At 42.0% G+C, this 20,492-nt stretch overlaps 1 protein-coding gene across 3 annotated transcripts in view; it reads left to right on the top strand.

The window, feature by feature from the left end:
- The window catches only part of Fam172a (family with sequence similarity 172 member A), a 482,169-nt gene extending 463,907 nt beyond the window's left edge, over positions 1–18,262 (top strand). For all 3 annotated transcript variants that reach the window (XM_052160054.1, XM_052160053.1, XM_052160052.1), the window contains one exon: positions 15,490–18,262. In XM_052160054.1, coding sequence (XP_052016014.1) covers positions 15,490–15,632 — 143 coding nt within the window. In that variant the 3' untranslated portion in view covers positions 15,633–18,262. The remainder of the gene's footprint in view (positions 1–15,489) is intronic.
- The last annotated feature ends 2,230 nt before the right edge of the window (positions 18,263–20,492 follow it).

Raw genomic sequence — 20,492 nt, 5'->3', positions numbered from 1 at the left:
CTTTAAAAAAAAAAAAGGCTTAGTAATTCTCAGTATGTAACCCTGAACTTAATTTTGTTCTGGAAAGTGGTTTAAGAACAACTAGCCAAAGTGGCTTTCAGGGTTCTTTTTTTTCTTTTAATTTATTTACATTTCAAATGTTGTCCCCCTTCCCGTCCCCCCCACTCCCCACCCCCCTTCCCTTTGTCTCTAAGGGGGTGCTCCCCCACCCATCCACTCCCACCTCACCCCTCTAGCATCCTCTTCTCTGGGGCAACAAGCCTCCTCAGGAGCAAGTCCCTCCCCTCCCACAGACGGCAGGTAAGGCAGTGCTCTGCTACCTGTGTAGTGGGAGCCACAGACTGCCCATGTGTACTCTTTGGTGAGCGGTTTAGTCCCTGGGAACTCTCAGGGGTCTGGTGAACTGTTCTTCCTATGGTGTTTAAACTGAGGCACTCTGTATCTGCACACAGCCTGCACTTTGTAGCTGTGCTGTGCCCAAGGAAGAGATGCATTGTTGTTAGGAAATGCATTCTAAAGGGAGAGCATTCCAGTTTGCTCGCAGCTAAGTTTGTCCTGTGTGTGCACACCTACAGAGATGCAGACACATTGAAGGAGTGAAGGAATAACTGTGACATGTTTTTGAAAATAAATGAGTCTGATACATAATAACTAAAGCTAAACTACAATTTTACAAGTTTAAAAGTATTTTAATTGTTTTTAAACTTAGTTTTTTGTTGATATTACTTTTGTTATTGTTTTATATTTTGTGTGTATGAGTGTTTGTCTGCATGTGTGTATGTGTGCCATATAAACGCCTGATGCCCAAGGATGTCAGACGAGGTCTTCAAACCTCTGGGATTAGAACATGGTTATGAATTACCACATGGGCGCTGAAAACTGAACCAAGCCCTTTGCAAGAAAAAGTGCTAAAGGACTGCTGAGCCGTCTTTGCTTCTAGCTCCATATTTGGGGGTTTTATTTGTTCATGTGGGGAGTGTGGGTGTAGTATATATGTGTACATACAATGTGCACATGTGTAGGGACAGCAAAGAGGGTGCTAGCAGTCCTCCCTCATGCTCTCTGTCCATCCGCCCTCTAAGGCAGAAACTTACACTGCAGCCAGGCGAGAAGCCAGCAGAGAGCCAGGGGCCTCTCCAGAAGTGTTTGCTTTGCCCAGTTCTTATATTTGTAGAATGTAAGCTCTTAACCATAGAAACATGTCGATTCTCTAGTTTTGGTTTTCAATGAAAATGGTACAATGTAGCCTAGGCTGGCCTGGAACTCACAATGTAAGGCTCGTGGAAATCTACGTTAGCCTCCTTGCAACTGAAGCTGTAGAAAAGCATAATCACACCTGTATAACTTTTATGAATTTTTCTTAGAATATTATGTGCCAAAATGCTTCTTATAGATATTAAATATTAGAATTATAGCATTTGCTAGGTATTTGGTACATACCTTTAATCCCAGTACATGGGAGGCAGAGGCAGGTGGATCTCTGTGAGTTCAAGGCCAGCCTGATTTACAAACTGAGTTCCAGGATAGCCAGGGCTACACGGTAAAAAAAAAAATTATAGCACTTCACTAAATCTGACTTTTATTTTTGAAAGTATACTGTTTTTCCTCTGCCTTTCCTCTCCAAACCTTCCTATCTATCTCTTCCCTCTCCCCTTCAGATTCATGGCCTCCTCACTTATTTTTATGCAATGTGTATATTACTAAATAAACCCTGTTCAGTCCATATGATGTCACCTGTATGTTTTCGTGGCTGATGATTTGGCACTGGCCAACCAGTGGGTGTGCTCTTCCCTGGGAAAGGCCTCCTGTTCCTGCCACGCCTTATTGCCTGTAGTTCTTTGTGCAGGGTGGAGGCCTCGTGGACCTTCTCCACGATCCCGCAAGTCGATCAGTGTCATCCTGTTCAGCTCACTTTTGGGCAGTCATGTTGATGAAACTTTACAACTGTTGCTTCTGACGTTGCTAGGAGACAATGTTGTTTTAAGAGAAACTTACAAACTTCCAACGCACATCAGGGGAAAGCTTTCATGTCTGAATTCACTTTAAAAGATTAGATAGCTCGTTGTTGAACTTAAATGTGGAAAATGTTAAAAACTTAAAAACAACTTTATTATGAATGAGACACTTTCAATCAATTTTTACTCACAACAGAATTGCTCATAAACTGATCTACTTATGATATGTTCCCACCATAGAATCTGTATATAGGCATCTTGAAATGTATAGACTCTTGCTCTGGGGTCTCAGACTTCAACATTTTAAAGGTCTCTTCAAGGATCTCTTAAGGGAACCTTTTTTTATTTTGACATAAGAAATTATTAAAGACACACACGTGGCTTGGAGAGAGGAAGGGCACAGACACTCGCGTTTGTCACCGTGGAAAAACAGTTTTAATTGGAAATGTTTTATTTGCCATCCAAGGTCATAACAGGCACTTCCAGAAGTAATATTTTAAATTAAAGAGATACTAATTCTATATAATGGCTCATCTGCCTTGTCTTGCCATATAATTTGATAAGATTTGTGTAAATGTATTATTGTAAACTATGTCACTGTGACAGGTGAGATTGCTCTAGGAATGCAGTGTAGGAAGGCAATTGATAGCCCACAGAACCCACCTCTTTTTTCTTTTTATTCTATTTTTATTATTTACAGCAATTCTTAAATTTAAATGTATTTGATCATATTCTTCCCATCCCTCAAGTCCTTCAAGGTCCCCACCCTCTCTAGTCCCCCAACTTTAAGTTCTTTGTCAAAGACAAACAAACACAAGGCAAATATAACAAAACTCTCCAAAATCAAGAAAACAAAGCAATACCCAAAACGGAAAACAAAATCAAACTGTAACCAAGAATCTGTGGAAAGCATTATATGTTGATCCACTGCTCCTGAACGTGAGCGTGGCATACACGCCCACCGCCACCCCAGTGGGGGCAGTGTAAATTCAGTTGTTAAACCTAGTTTATTCAGTTCATTATCTGAATATAATACAGTAAGAACAAAAACCACATTAAAGTTAGACAGGACAAAGCAACACAAGGAAAATAGCTGAGGAGAACTTATAAGAATCAGAGACCCACTCGTTCACACACTGTGAAACACCACGGAAACATGAAACTGGAAGCCATCTTGCGCATGCCGAGGTCCTGGTGCAGACCATGTAGACCCTGTGCGTGCTGCTCAGTATCTGAGTTCAAATGAGGTTTGCTCATGTCGGTTTGGAAGGGCTTGTTTTCTCGGTGTCCTCCATCGTCTCTGGTTCTTACACTCTTTCTGCCTCCTTTTCTGTGTGATTCCTGAGTTCTGATGGAGACATTGCATTTACGGCTGAGTGTTCTAAGGTCGCGTGGGGGCGGGGAGGGGGCGTGCGCACGCGCATGAGCTCTTAGAACCAGAAAAGAAAGTGAAAGGCCACACACTGCCTTTCACACTGGAAATGTGATTTTCCTTTTAAGAAGATAATCTTCCTCCCTACAAGCACTCCTTTATGCATCCATTCCTTCCCTTGTAGTCCACCTTTCTGAGCACATACCCTGTTTAGGCCTTGGGCTGTCTGCAATGCTTATTAAAGCATATTGGTATGCACAAAATTAGCAAAAATGCAATAGGGTCTACATGGTCTGCACCAAGACCTCCGCATGTACAAGATGGCTTGCCTCTTTGCCAGTCCTCTGCACGTCACCTATTTCTTTATTCTACTACTGTCTGTCAGCAAATCTTGCTTTTCTGGTGTGTTGGGGTATCCAGGACTTGCTGTGGTGGGAAAACTGGATTCTGATGATGCCAAGTAGCCTTGGTTCTGTTGGTAAGGTTCTTGTGCTTGCCTTTTACGATCTAGTTATCTCTTCTGTTAGTTGGTCTTGCTGTCTCTGGCTGGAGCTTGTCCCTCCTGTGGACCTGTGAGCCTGGGTCAGCACTCCTGGGGGCTGACATTCTCCTGGTGGGACCCATGCACAAGGCTGTGGAACAGCCCCAGCTCCCAGGGGCACCAGGAGGATCCTGTGCCAGCTGCTCCATTGGTCCTGCACCCTGTGCACTCCTAGCTGTCCTTCTCTAGACAGTTACTGGAGAGAAAGTGGAAAGCTCACCTCTGAGGCTGGGATGGGAACACTGGCCTCCCAGGAGTGCTCTGTGCACAGAGGGCTGTGTAATAGCCCCAGCTCCCGTGTGCAGATGGCGAACAGGGCTTAAGTTCATTTTTTAAGTATATTCATTTTCTATTACTGTGTATCAAACCCAAGGTTGTAAATATTTACAAATCTAGAAGTAAAATTAAGACCAGAGAAAGAAAACTTAATTCATCAGTAATAAATAAATAATGAAAGATATTTGTGTACAGGTCATCTGAAAAGTTCGAGAATGCCTCTATTTGAAAAATCCAGTTACAGTTATGTCAGAAGACATTGCCCTGCAAATGCTATATTTATGACTATAGATAATCTTTATAATGTTTCCTAGTCATTGTTTAGTCATGTCTGGCTGTATGCAGCTATATCAGCAAGCAGTCCTTAGTTAAAATTTATATTCAATCTAATTTTTCATAAATTCTCCTTGTCCTCTGTAATATTGCTTGATTTTGTTCATAAAGCAATCAACAGTAAATGTTGCTGTTGTTACATGATACATCTGTGAATATGTTAAGCTGTACCATGTAAATAAGTTCAAAGTCTTTTAAGCAATCTTTCCATGTAAAAAGCAGTATTTAATTTTTCAAAGAGCTTGGTCTGTGTGAAGGTTTGTAATCCTCACTTCTTGAGCAGTTAAAACAGGAGGAGCATAAGTTCAAGCCTTGCCTGAACTACAGAGTGAGTTTACAGAGCAAACCAGGTAGGCCGCAGTTGCGTATGCTTGCATAGCTTTTAGCAGGATGAAAAGAATCCCAGGTTATATGTAACTGGTGACACAGAAGCCACGGTGGCTACTCCGAGAATACCTGTCTGACCACTAGCCTGTAACAAACAGCATTGCCTGACAGAGATGCTTTTCCAGAAATACATCTGGAACCAGCAAAAAACAGAACATGATGTGATAACCTGAAGCAAGTTTTACATGTTCATAACAATTGTGCTCTCTAGCTATAATTATCAATAGATTAGAGTCTACTTTGTTTATAGTTTAAGGGCTTTTTAATTTAACTTTTTTATTGAAAATCATTTCTTCTCTCATACAGTAAATGCTGACCAGTTCCCCTTCCTCCAGTCCTCCTCCGCTCTTCCCCACATTCACTCCCCATACAGTCCCTTAACAAAACGACAAGAGACAACAGCCAAACATGACAAAACAAGATACAGTAACACAAGACAAAGCCTTCATATGGAGGATGGACAAGGCAACTCAGTCTGAGGAAGAGTCCCAAGATGAGACAAAGGAGTCAGAGACATACCTGCTCCACTGTTAGGAGACTCACAGAAGCACATGCTAACAGCCATAGCATGTATGCAGAGGGCGTGGTGCAGACCCACACAGGCCCATGCTTGCTGCCTCCATCTCTGTGAGCCCATGTGAGCCTGCTTAGATGATCTAACGGATCATGTTCTCCTGGTGTCCTCTACGCCCTCTGACTCCTAACATCTTTCCTCCCTAAAAAAGGTTAAACTGTAAATTACAAAACTTCTGTTTCTAATTTAAAGTTTTACAACTGGAAAAAGTAAAGCACCTAATTCTTAGAAAAGAAAATCAGAACTAAACTTATTTATACTATAGTTACGTAGAACACTCAAATTCTAGAGACATTTTTTTCCACTGTTTTAAGACAGAGTTTTTCTGTGTCCTGGAACTCACTCTGTAGATCAGGCTGGCCTCCAATTCATAGATCTGATGCTGGGATGAAAGGTGTGCACCACTATGCTAGAGACATTAGTATAAAAAGTGTCCCAGCTAGAGATACATTATTATATTTTAAAAAAAAACTAATTCAGCAAGATAGTTAGAAGCAATGTCAATATATAAAGATGCATTTTATATACCAGTCACAGTTAAAGGCTAAAAACTGGACTTGAAGTCATTCATGTCACATTGTTGTCAACACCTTGGTCTGCATTTTGTCCATATCCTGAAATTTTATGGGATGCTGAATTTGAGAGTGATGATAGTAGCTAATTTGGTAGAGGAATTTCAAGGCAGTCTAGCATCTGGATTGTTGTGTGGTATTGTTACCAAGACGACCATGAAAATTCTGAGCATAAAGCAAATAAAGCTTAGAAACCTCGTAGTTTACCAAGAAGAGAAGCACGTATGAAACTGTGGCCTAGGACTGGGAGTGCACCAGCCAGAAAGAGAATAACAGCCAAAGAGAAACCGAGGACTTTGCTTTGGGGCAGTAGTAAGCACCCACAAAATAGCTCTTGCCTGAGCCCACCCATCACAAGCTGAAGGATAAAGTTCAATTCAGTTCAAAGACTGATTTAAGGCGAGAGCTCCAGGGTGCACGGTTCACACAAGGCCTCCTCGGGATACCTGTCTCCTGCTCAGACGCCTGCAGGCTGCTAAGGCTACGGTCCCTTGAGTCTCTTCCACATCACTTGGTGGCCAACCAGGAGCAGAGACCACGGAGAGCCACAACCCTGAGAACAGACGGAGCTACAGGGTTTGAACTTTTACCTTCTTTGGTTCAGTTCTTCCTTGCTTTCATTTTTTTTCCTCCTTTTTTGAAAGATAATGTTTTCTCTGTACCAATAAATCTAGGAAATATGAACTTGGTTTTTGATTTTACAAGGTCTCAAGGCTAAGAGTTTGCCTCACATCATAACACTTTGAACTCAGTTTTGGTTTTGCTTTAAATTTTGGTATATGATGTTTTTTATTTGCAAGTTTTTCATAATAAAGTTAACAAAAGAAGACATGCATACATAAATGTGCACATATATAAATATGCACGACAACTATATATACATGCAGGTGCTCACGCAATAACTTAACATTCCCCTTTTTATTGAGTGTATTCTGATCACAGATTTCAGTCTAGTCTTTCTCTTGTGTGGAGTATCTGTTTTCTCAGACCATTTGTTGAAGGTATTTTCCTTCCCTCATTGTATCCTCTTAATGCCCTTGTCAAAGTTAGTTGACTGCACAGGGTTTGATTTCCAGACTACACTGATTCACTGTTTTGTGCTATTTTGATTACTACAGTTTCCTAACAAAGTTTTAAATCAGGCAGTGCTGTCCCGCCTGCATTGTTCTTCATTTCTAGTGTTGCTTTGGCTAGTTAGGTTTTACGGGTCTGTACAAATTTTAAGGTTTTTTTTTTCTATTTCCATGGAAAATGTCATTAGAGTTTTAATAGGGATTTGCCATGATATGGATAGACCTCTAGATCTTAAGTGGAAAAACAGCCAGACATAGAAAAACATCACATGCTCACTTACAGGGACTCCTTACAAAATCAAATAGAAGTCAGATTTAGTGGCACATGCCTTTAATCCCAGCACTGAAGAAGCTGAACCCAGCCTAATCTAAATAGAGAGGTCCAGGCCAGGGACCGAGAGACCCTGCCTCAAAAGAAAAAGGCCAACGTGGAGAGGCAGAGAACAAGAATGATGATGAGTGAGGAGGAAAGGGAGAGGAAAGGAGCTGATGTAGTCAACGCAGAGCAAGAGCAAGTCTCCCTACCTGAGAGCGAGCCTGCATAGCTGCATAGCGTGCCTGCATAGCTGCATAGCGAGCCTGCATAGCTGCATAGCGAGCCTGCATAGCTGCATAGCGAGCCTGCAGGTATGAGCAGATAGTTAGAAAGAAAAAAAATGTTGAATTAGTCAATTTTGTGAAGAAAATGTTTTTAGCTGTTCAAGGTGTTTTACCCTGTGTGTATCTTATCATACTGTAAGCATTAAAAATATTCGATAAAATTTATTTTTAAATAATACTTAAAATATCAGGAAAAAGGTGTCAACAAAAAATGAAAGGTTTTGCCCATCCCTTTTAAGAAATAAAAATCAGCCGGGCAGTGGTGACGCACGCCTGTAATCCCAGCACTCTGGGAGGCAGAGGCAGGTGGATTTACGAGTTCGAGGCCAGCCTGGTCTACAGAGTGAGCTCCAAGACAGCCAGGGCTACACAGAGAAACCCTGTCTCGAAAAAACCAAATCCAAAAAAAAGAAAGAAAGGAAGGAAGGAAGGAAGGAAGGAAGGAAGGAAGGAAGGAAGGAAGGAAGGAAGGAAGGAAGGAAAAGAAAGAAAGAAAGAAAGAAAGAAAGAAAGAGAGAGAGAGAGAGAAAGAAAGAAAGAAAGAAAGAAAGAAAGAAAGAAAGAAAGAAAGAAAGAAAGAAAGAAAGAAAGAAAGAAAGAAAGAAAGAAAAGAAAAGAAAAGAAAAGAAAAGAAAAGAAAGATCATTTTATGTACATAGTTTTGCCTATGTGTATATTTATGCACCACGTGTGTACAGTACCAACAGAGGCCAGAAGAGGGCATTGAGTCCTTTGGAACTGGAGATACAAGTGGTTGTGAGCTGCCGTGTGGGTGCTAGGAACTGAACCTGGGTTCTCTGGAAAAACAGTTGATGCTCTTAATTGCTGAGTCATCTCTCCAGCCCCCTTTGCCCACTCCTAAAGGGAACTGATATATCCTTAGCGGTCGAGTCTTAGGTAACATATAATGAAACAATCATTAAAACCAAAGATGGCAGTCCAGTTCAGGCATTGTGGTGCACACTTTAGTCCCTGCACTTGGAAGGCAGATGTGGGTAGCTGTCCATGAGTTCAAGGTCGCCCTAATCTAATAGTGAGTTCTAGGACAGTCAGGGCTGCACAGTAAGACTCTGTCTCAAAATTGAAAAAGAAAAAAGAAAAAGAAACCATCTTTTTTCCTGCTGTCTAGGTTCAGTAGATAATCAAAATAATGAAAATACATCTGTTTTTATTGATTTTGTGGGGGCTGATTAGGAAGGTCTGCCCCAGGTTCAGTAAGAGACCGATAGCTACTAAAGGCTCTACTTTGCCTCAAGAATAAGTTTACTTCCCAGAGTTGTCTCCATGGGTCTTAAACTACCTAGTGTCTCTAGTTGCCTTCTGTCCTACTAGAGCTAAGAGATAGTTGGCAGCGTGTTGATAAACAAAGGGACAGGCTCCCCAGAAGCTGCAGATACCTGGGTTTCCATATTGTGTTTCTGTCCATAGCCTAGCCTATCTCCTCCTCGGGTCAAACCTGACCTTTTACTTCTAGGGTCTCAGCATGATGCCAATGGACTTACAACCATGTTAGCAATGTGTTGACTTAGCTTCCGTCAGCATTGCTATTACAGAGTCCCAACAGATATTTTACTCTGCCTTCTGCCTCTCTGTGTGGCTGTCCCACACTTGTGTAAGCATGGCTGTCTTTCTACCAGTGCCCCAGTTCCCAAATAATGACTCTGGGACTTAATTATTTATGAATAAATGCCTAAACCATAAGCTCGGGCTTGACCCCTGACTAGCTCATGACTTACATAACCCTTCTTCTATTCTGTGTGCCACATGGCTAGCTGCCTCTCCTCAGAGTCGGGTGCCGGATCCCTCCGGTCTCTCCCCATGGTCTCTTCATACTGTCTTCTCTTCCTGTCCTCTTCCTCTGGTCTTTCTGGGACCGCCTAACTGGGATTGGAAGTTCCGCCCTGTTCTTTTCTGTCAATCAGAGATGATGGAAAACAAGTTTTACGTAACATTGATGCCCGAGATGCTTGACCATGCCATGGTCTGGACCTATAACCAGAGGTCTGGGCACAGACGTCAGCATCTGGATACACAGTGCAGGAGACCAACAGCCCAACACACTTGCACTGTGCACTCACAGAGCTTCCCTGGCAACCCTTCTCTGTCCAAATATAAGTTGTATTTTTTAGAAACCCTGGCATTCATTTTCAGACTCTGTGGCTTTGTTTTATTTTGGGGAGGCACAGGATTTCTCAGTGCTCTGCTTTTCTCTGATTTTTCATAACATTCTAAAACTAACTGTTGGTGAGCTCTTAAATTCATTAGTTAATCCCACAGGGGCTCACTAATACCTATTGCATACTCTCGGTTTTATATATGAGATTCCTTCAACAATTCCCTTACCTCTTATTATTGCCATACCTGTATTGACAAGGTCTTCATTGCCTCCTAATTGTGCATACTTCTTTTTCTTGTTAAAGATCAATTTTTAAAATCAAAAAAATCATTTTAAAAATATCATAGACATGTTACCCTGTTAATGCTAATGTGTCTCCTATTTTTCCCCTTTGTCATAGGAATTTACAATGTTTTTATCTTTTGGTTTAATATATATACACATATACCTCTACATATATATGTATGTGTATGTATATATTCTTCTGCAAAGAAGATAAAACAGGAGGACATGGTGAGACAGATCTCCATGAAATGAAGATATAAGAAAACTATCATATTTAGAGGTGACTTTGTGAACAGTGATATCCCCTATTCTAACCAGAACCTAACATGTAAATTATACATGGAATGCTTTTGGTCTTAGGCCATGTAAGATAAAGTGACTAGTAATAATTAAAACAGTAAATCAAACCAAGAAATTCTTTTGAATAATCCTCTTTGGTAAATGTTTCTTCACAATTATAATGTTCGTCAGTCTCTACTCTCTATTTATTACTTATAATTTACCAATAAGCCTTATAATATCTGGCAAAAGTTGTGTGTGTGTGTGTGTGTGTGTGTGTGTGTGCGTGTGCGGATCACTTGTTTTATTTGTCTGAGACTTTTCCCTGTTATAGCATTAGATGGTGCAGGTGCGTACTCACTCGCACTGAGACACTTCACTTACTGGGCTGGGGGTGAAGCACTCGATGATCAAAGGCCCTGGGCTCAGTCCCAGCACCAAAATACAAACCAAGAGATCATTTTACCATTAACTTTTTAAAGATTTGTTTTTGTTCCTTTTAATTATGTATTTGTCTGTGAGTTCAGTTGCCCATGATGGTGCAAGGCATGAGATCCCTGGAGTTGAAGTTCCTGGGGAGGATTCTGGAATTGAACTCAGGTCTCCTGAAAAGGTGGAGCTATTTCTCCAGCCCCTTATTTTTGACTTTTTAAAACAAATACTAGAAAAAAATGGGTTGCAACTTGAAAACAGTATATATCTGCCAAAATATTCTTGGCCAAGATTTTTGCCCCTGAACATACCCTTCTACAGAGGGGGAAACTAAGCATTAGGATCACGTGAACGGGAATATAGGGTGGGGTCTTAGTTCCTTTCTGCCCTAAGGAGAGCAACCTGAGGAGTTGTTTGTGTGTTTGTTTGTTTGTTTGATTGGCTCATAAGCATGGACTCAGCTCACAAACCCGCACAAAAGGCTTACACGTCATTTTAAAATAAGTATTTTAAGTGGCCGTTCTTTGAGCACTGTTTTGTGCAGGTCTTCATATTAATTTGTCAAAATATTCAATGGAACTTTGTCCCTGAAATCGTTTAAGATTTGTTTTCATTTTATTTACGTGTATGGGTGTTTTGCCTGAATTTATGTCTGCACTGCAGGGCCCACAAAAGCCAGAATAGGGTGTTGTATACACTACAGCTCGAATTACAGTTGGTTGGGTTCTGGGAAATGAACCTGGGTCCTCTACAAGAGAGCAACAGTGTTCTTAACAGCTAACCCATTTCTCTAACCCCGCTGAATTTTTAAAAATGATATCCAAACTTGAAATGTATGCAAACCAAGAGTGGCATGTAGTAGTTATGTATCTTACATATGCTACTTATGAATATGAAAAATTCACTTTCAGTGACAGGAGGATGACGCCATTGATAACATGCTTCCTTTCAACTGCAAGAGCCTGAGTTTAATCCCCAGAACCCACATAAAAGAAAGTCAGACACGATGGTGTGTGCTTGTGTTCCCAGCTCTGAAGGGGCCCGAGAGACAGGCAGAGCCGCAGAACTGGCCAGCTTATCCCAAGGCCAATGAAAGACCTGTTCTCAGAAACAAAAACCAAAACAGAACAAAGACAGTACCTGAGTAATAACACCCACGGCCCCTCTCTGGCCTTCACATGCACTCCCTTACACACAATCTTACACACATGGACACATGCACTCCGTCACACGCACACAGTCTTACACACACATGAACACATGCACTCCCTCACACACATACAGTCTTACACACACATGAACACATGCACTTCCTCACACACACACAACCTTACACACATAACCTTACACACACATGAACACATGCACTCTGTCACACACACACAATCTTACACACACATGAACACATGCACTCCCTCACACACACACACAATCTTATACAGACATGAACACATGCACTTCCTCACACATGCACAATCTTACACACACATGAACACATGCACTCTGTCACACACACACAACCTTACACACACATGAACACATGCACTCCCTCACATACACACAATCTTGAACAGACATGAACACATGCGCAATGCCACTTCCAAAACTTAAGAATTTTTTTAAATTAAAAAAGTTTTTTTATTTCATACATATACTTCCAAAATTTCATATATGAGTGCTTTATTCACAACATTTCCACCCATCTCTCTTCCCACTTCAGCTCCTTCCATGTTACCCCCTCATCCTCAAATTAGTGACCTATTCTTTATTATTGTTGCATGTATGTGTGTATAGAGGCTGCCAAGACATCTAGTACTGCTTGAATGTATGCATGCATGTATGAGTGTGTGTGTGTGTGTGTGTGTGTGTGTGTGTGTGTGTGCACGCGCGCCTGCATGCATGGAACTGAGAAAGACAGATTCACCCTATTTCAGCAATCATTGTAACTCTTCATCTAAGATGTTATATTTTATAATAAAACTTTGTAGTATAAATCAGTGTCTTAAGTGCAATGGCACACACATGAGTCACCTTCCTGGGATCATCTCCCTCCTTGTACCATACAAGTCTGGGGATTGATGGGCTTAGCAGCAAGTACTTTTAATTGCTGAGCCATCTCACCAGCTCACACGAGAGATTTGTATTGAGATATAAAATACGCATTTACCAGCTCTTACTTTAAAAAGAATCCTGTGTTCCGACCCTAACTCGATTACCTAACATAGGTAATTCAGCTGGTAAACTGCCTTACTTACTGATGATCCCTCTTCTTATAAAAGCAGTCAACCTAATTATTTCGTCTTTATTTGCAAGAGTAGATGTTCAGAACTGCACACACTCAATTCTCCTTTGTACAATGGTCTTTTCAGAGCAGGACTGCTCAAGCAGAGAGTTGTCATAAATGGAAACCAGAAAGAATTTTGTAGTGATCTTATCATCAAGGACATTTGTTCATCCTTCAGGAAGATTGTCACTAGGGAAAGGGGGGAGGTCAAATTGCCTGAGACCATTGACTCTCCGGAGTCTCTCTCTGGAGTCTCTCTCCAGAATCATAGACTGAATTGGCTTTCAGGGAGTAGGAGGAACTGTGAGAGGAGCTCCCTGAGGCCCTTCCACATTGATCCTCACCTGGTCACCACTGGCAGGCAGGCGTAGCTGATCTCCTGGGCGAATGGCAAGGTGAGCAGGTTAGGGTGCGGGAAGGAAAGAGGCAGCCAACACTTGCAGGACTCTCGGGGCGTGGGGATAGCTGTTGCTATGTACAATGCATCTGAGGATGGTCATTCATAAAGAACAAAAACAGATGAACTACTCCGTCATCAGGAGTGCAGTTTAATACTTGGTACTGAGCTGAAGACCCTACAGAAAAAGACAAACTCTTCATAAGCCTTCCCAGAGACAGGGCCTTCTTCTAGAAATATGCATGACATTTATTTGAAATAGGCATGTTTGAAGATGTCTAGAACTGTACACCTGTGTTTTAAAAATATAATTCCCTCCAAATTTAAAGGAATCTGTGATGGGCATCATTTGGCTGACTTAGTAAAACAAAATACAATAATGGTATCAACATGTTTCATGTGTTTTAAAGAATTTGTAATTTTACACACATACTGGTAAAGTCTGACTTTTTTTTCCCTAAGAATTCTGTTAAGAATTATCAGAATTCATTCAGGCCCTTTAGGACTTACCAGTAAAACCTCTACTCACCAATTCCTTCCACTGAATAAATTGAATTTTGCCAGAAATGTGTAAGCAAATAGAGAAATGGCCTCATTTTTCAGTGTAGACACAGTGCTGCAGGAGGATGTGTCCCAGAGGATGACTGCAATATTGGATCTTAGTTCCAAGAAGAGGTTCACAAGGCCAGAGGAGAGGGGCAAAGACGTCATTGTGAAGGGCAAGGGGGGGACAGTGGGGGGGAGGGGACTTCTCCAATAGGGACAGCTTCCACAGCACAAACTTGTAGCCTTCTGCTCTCTGGCCAACCGAGAGCAGCCATAGCATCTTTATTGTTATATCTCCCAGATTGTGATACTGTCACAAAGCTGTTGCTAAGCAACAAATGTGGTTACCAGGTCTCAGCGAATAGCTGAAGGGGAGGCAAAGTGTTGCAGCATTGTAGAGTAACCATAGCGATGACCTACTATTACAGACTAAAGAATTATCATTAACAATGTTAAAGTATCAGAGGCCCTGAATCCAGGGGCTTCCAAGCAGCAAATGCATAATTGAGTGATTGCAGATGAGATTTCAACTGTTTCATAATTTCTATGAGGGAGTATTTGTAATTATTTTTATCTTAACTTAAAAATTGATTATGAAGTTATTGGTTAAATAATATATGCTATCACAAATACTTTTTTCCTAGACCCATATTATGTCTTTGCGTATTCCCATGCCTACATGCTACCTGCTTCCTTTTTCAAACTAAAGATTCCATATGGTTTGAAGAATATAGTGTATAATATTCAACGCAAACCACAGAGAGAAACTGTAGTAAAATAACCTGGTAAATTGAAAATCTAACGTTTCTCTGAATTCCCCGACTGAACAGGAGGCCTGGATCCTCTTTCAGTGTCTCTGCTTTGAAACACTTTTTGTCTGGCTCTCTAGATCTGTTCTAAAATCTGTAAAGCCTGTGGCCCGCCTCGGATACTTTCAAGGCCCCTGGTCTACCTTTGAATCTATCCTTTCATTAAATATCTCCAGTGATTTGATCCCAGTGACCTCATTGAGGCAGTCGTGTCCAACATCAGAGACTGGGACAGGCCAGAAAAAGAATTATTCCCCCCATTCTGCCTGGGAAGCCAAGACAGCGAGGCGCTCCGGGGTGGGTGTGGTGGAATCCCGCACGATGGGGAAACCAATCCCAGACCTGGAGAAGTGGGTGGTTTCTGGGCGGGAGAGGGAGTGGCCCTTCCCGCCGAGCTTCTGGATTGGCTCTGAGGGCCTCGGGGGCCCCCGGAGCTCCGGCCGAAACTCGGGGCCTGGCGGGCAAGTTCTAGCCGGGCGAGGCAGGGCGGGGTGGGGTGCGCTAGGCGGCGCGACCAAGGACCCCAGGGACAGGCGGGACCTGGGCCGGTGAGCGGGAGGCGAGCTCGCTGCGGCGGTGCAGTCGCCTGGAGGGCGGGCTCCTGGCCTCGGGCCACACACCCGTGCGACCCCTCGTAACCCGGTGTGTGTTTCCGCAGGCACCGACCGTCACGAGCTCACTTCATGGAAGAGCTTCCCGTCCATCTTCAAGTTCTTCGCGGAAGCCTCGGAGGCCAAGAGCAGCTCGCAGAAGCCGGCCCTGACGCGGCGATCGCACCGGATCAAGCACGAGGAGCTGTGAGCGCGCAGCCGCCCGCCGCCCGCAGCCTCCCGGCCCCCATTAGATTGCTTTCTTTCTCCAGCGCAGGGTCGTGACGAGTCCGTCTAAATAGCGTTTTGCATTATTTCTAGATGAGTGCAACTGTCAAAGCAATACGGCTTCGGCGGCCGCGTCGCCTGCGGCTAAGCCGGGCCTCGCTCTGCGGGGCCAGGGCGACCGAAGCTCACAGCGCCCGGTGCGCCACGGCCCCGCGCTCCTAATTGCCGGGCTGATCCGCGGGCGCAGCTGGCCGAGCGGCGTCTGCGCGGTCCTACCGCCCGCTACAGCGCGGCCGCCGCTGCCCAGCCTCAACCGTGCCCATTTTTTATTCCCCTTTAAACACAGCAAGCTTTTATTCAAAACCTCAAACTTGATTTTGACTAGGTTTTTTCCCTCGGGTCATTTTATGAGCCCCTGTCTTTTATACAAAGCTACACACCCGAGCCCTAAAAATGCCAACTTTAAATTCAAAACATGAATTTAACTGCATGTGTAGTTTGGGGAGTACAGTTGTTCTCTCCCTATAATGACTTATTTACCTTTCAAAACCCAAAGAAAAATTTTGCATAAAGTGCCAAATCCGAATCCTCATTTTTGCCCAGTTGAACTCCAGTCTTTATGTCACTGATTTCAGGAGAGAATGTCCAAACGAAAACATAAACAGATCTTTTAGATGTAGGTTTAAGTCCCCATTTTCAGTGAATTTCCAAGTTACTTATAAGAACTTACCTTACTATTAAAATATATAACATGATGAGTGACATTGTGATTTAGATGATACAGTTGAGGTGTGTTTTTTATGTGCTCCAGTGCAGAGCAGTGGTGGTAGTAGTTGATCCTTATAAACTGTACTTGGACCTTTCTTGTAGTGTACCCTTTCAGATGCAGAATTTTTTACTATCATCAAGAAAATGAACCTGCAAACCCCCTTCCTTCTGAAGGGCCAAGTGGGGTTAGAAGGCTTCAGTTCTCAACTACAGTGGGAAAAGAGATGCATCGTGTGAATGACGTTCTCTTTTGGGTCCAAAACGTTTACTGTTCTCTTCCTGTGACCGGGTACTGCCCTGTAATTCCAACAGTTAGGTCAACACTGACGTACAGAAGGTAAAATTAGTTCACATTTTACTGGCTTTCGAATTAAAGCATTAAACGTGAATTACTTGAAATTTTTAATTAGTGAAGATTATATCCAGTGGATGAGATTATGATTTAATACATTCATCCTTTTTAAAATGAATTCAACAAGTAATTTGAACTCATGCCTTGTTGGAGGCCATGAGACAGTATAATCCAAATGAGTGTGAGTTGCGCCAGGGAAGAGAACCTGAGCTCAACCACTTCCTGAGGAAGCTTCTCACCTCGTGAGCTGATTTTAGCAAGTTTCAAACTAGCAGCATCTCACACTCTTTGCATGCTCATGCATTCAGATTTTCTGTGGTGACAGTAAAATCTGTAGTGGCCAGGGCTGGGCAGCCTCTGCTATCACTTGGGCAGAAGCACCTTAGGAAAGATTAAAATGGTGTTTTATCCAGCTTCTGGGCAGTTTAAAATATGACTCCAACAATGTCAAGCCCATTGCACCGTCACAGTGACCCTCTGCACTTCTGTTTTCAGAAGGATTGGTGAACTCTGAAAATAATAACATCTTTCCAGTGACTGGGCTTGAAAAATTGATTATATTGGTTATATCTTAACAAATGTTATGAATTGTCTGATGTTTTCAGTATGTGAAAATGTTCACAAGAAACTAAGTTTTTAACATCAAGGGGGGGGGGGGGAACCTATGGAGGGCTAAAGTTGCTAAACCTCTGCAGCTAAATTAAAGCAAAGTAAACGTGCTCAGCTTAAGAACCAAATAAAGGTCTCCTGTTCCTTCCCTCCAGGTTCCTCTCTGTAGCTCTTAAATCTTGTTTAGAGAAAGTCTCTGTGTCCTTCGGATGAGTACTTTACAGTCACTGAATTGTAACCTTGTCATCTGTCTTTAGCAGCTATTACAAAGTTACATTTTGTAAATGTCTGTTGCTACTTGTGGATTTGCGCTATAGCCCCCCAGAGGGAGGCAAGCAGAGCACCCCAGACCACCAGCTGCTGAGACAAATGGTTCCTTTCAATGTAGGATTTCTTGACCTGTTGATTGGGTTGCTGTTGGTATCTGTGTAATGATGTTAATTCACCGCTGTGTTCTTGGGATGACAACAAGCACATGGCAGTACCCTGCCTGCACAGAGGCCAGGGCTAATATTCTTCCTCTGGTATTCTCCCTATTTTTATTTTCTTAAAAAGATTTTAGGCACACAGTGGTAGAAAAGGAAGGTGTGATCATATATATATATTACTTCTTAAAGTAAATAGATGGAGAAAGACATAAACTGGAAAGTCATGGTAGCATGACTAAAGCATCGTGCCAGGCTGTGGCTTTGGAGCCCTCTAGGGTTCCTAACACAGTCACCCTGGGTGTTTGCTAGACCATCTACTTGTAATAATTGTTCTTTTCTCACATTACTGCCTGTGCTTCCTGAAATGCATTTTGTTTGTTTATATGTCAAAAATAATAAAGCTCAGAGCCTCCTGTAATCTTGTTTACCATTTTAAAATAAAATTTTTCTGACAAAGCAAGCTTCCTCCTCAGTTCTTTTTCACCAACTCCACAGAGGCTGTTAAAGCTGAAAGCTAGCAGGAGTGATTGGGCTGGTCTGTCAGCAGTGTAAGCCTTATAGCTACTTAGTATCACTGCTACCACTGCTGTCAGGCAATATCCTAACTTCAGTTGAGTCACTATTTGGCTCACTATATCTTGAAGGTAACATTTTTATCACATATTCTCAATGTATAAATATCTTCTTAGCAAGGAACTTAGAAAACTTGTCATCAAATGTTTTATAAAAATAAACAGTACTGTACAGTTAATATAATCTCCAAAGGGAGGCTGGTGCGTTGCCCCCCAGCTTCTGCTAGAAGGCCTCCATAAAGGGAGCTCAGCCCACAACTGCCTTGCCTGCACTCGAGCCGCTGCTCCTGCTGCCTGACCCTTCACTCCTTTGAGAGGTTTGGGTGACAGAGTGTGTTAGCTAAATGAGCACTGCTAATAAATGAGATTTTTTTCATGTTTCTCTGTATTGCCTAGAGTTCCAATCCAAACATGTGAATCTGACATGTTGTAATCATTGTTTAGATTGGCTAACTGATAGGTTCTTGTTGGAAGCTGTACTCTGAATTCATTTAAGAAAGACTGTTATTAAGTAACTTTCACAGTGTAAATTTTCAGTAATTTCTTGAAAATCTTTCTCATGTCTTATGGGGAAAGGTTTAAAAAAAACATGAGGCATTTATGTATTTGAAATATGGGTGCAAAAAGTGGGATAATTGTGGTAACTACTTATATGCTCTCTGGCATAATATTATAAAATAAAAGACTCTAAGGCATACAAGACATTTAAAAATGTAATACTTTCCTTCCCTCCCTGTATAGAATGACTGAGGAGAAATCTCTTGAATTGTTCACCTTCCTTTTATCTAATATTCTATTAATCTCCAAAAAGAAAAAAAAAAGATAAGTTTGGGTCTGGGAAAGGGGTTTTTAATCAACACTTCACAGAGCTTAAAGCTACCCCGCCTAAAGCATTAGCTTTGTGAGATGGTTTTAGATTCAGGCCAGTGCGACTGCCACCACTGTACTCACATAAAGAATGGACACCAACTGGAATGTGTGTGTGTTGGGGGGGGGGGCAGCATAGAGTGCATTAAGAGAAGTTAGTTATCAAAGCCTTCCAGCATTCATCTTGAAATCTGCATATTTTAAGGGACAATGGTAGTTTTAAACCTCACACTTAGAAAGGATGGATGTTGATGTAATTGATTCATTTGGATCAATGTTTTTAAAGTTTCACACCACCGCTCTCATAAAGTGATGTCTTTCGCAGTCAGTGGTTTGACATGGGACTTCTTGGATCTCCTCAGTGGGAGCCTCTATAACATCTAAAACTAGGCCTGGGAGAGTAACTTTGGGACTGGGAGATCTCAAGACGAATGTAGCTGATAGAATGCAGAGATGGTATTCATTCTTAGCACAAGGGTTTTTAAGGAATAATGATGGAAATAAAGCACAAAAGCTAAAGATTTGCTATTTAGATCAAGCCTGTAACTGGGCATTACAGGGTTGCCAGTATTTTCCCTGTGGGTGGAAAACTTTAATCCATGATGATCAACTTTTCCTGACCCTTCGCCTGAAGTTTGTGGAAACCCTTTTATTATGAAACATGTTTATATGAAGACATGGATGGAGGTCCAGCGTGTCATGTGTCTCCAGGTCATTCAGCTCTTCCTTCTGTGCCTGTTACATCGGGTGATGTGAGAAGGTGTCATAGGTAGAGTGATGCTGAACTAACTTACTCTGTGACTAAAACCAAGAATCTGAAATGAAAACACCCAACACCCCAAGAACGATGTCTCTTTAAAGTTTACTGTTTGAATAATGAACTCAGATAGAAAGTTGGCAGGAAAGCAAGCTGAGGCGCCCTCGCACTACAAACCATTTTCACTTTTCTGTCCAATTTCAGAGTGCATGTGTCTGTGAGTATTTCACTAGATCAGTGACAGCTCTTTATTTGCATAATTATATGCTCTGGTCTGAAGAGAAAACTAACCCCCAAATTTCATGGGTCACCAGACTGCAACAATCAATGTTTTATCACGTATGTGAAGCAAAATCTAAGAAGCTATATGAAGTTTCTTGGGGGAGTTTTTACTCCTCAGAAAATTAAAAGAGTTTTCCTCTCCTGAATAGATTCACAATCTTTCCAAGTTCTTTGTAACTGAATTCTGTTTGAAGGCAAAACTAGAGAT

This window comes from Apodemus sylvaticus, chromosome 16 (assembly GCF_947179515.1).
Source record: "Apodemus sylvaticus chromosome 16, mApoSyl1.1, whole genome shotgun sequence".
In the NCBI taxonomy this organism is placed as follows: Eukaryota; Metazoa; Chordata; class Mammalia; order Rodentia; family Muridae; genus Apodemus; species Apodemus sylvaticus.
The sequence above is the reverse complement of the archived record's forward strand: the minus strand, read 5'-3'. Positions and strand labels throughout refer to the sequence as shown.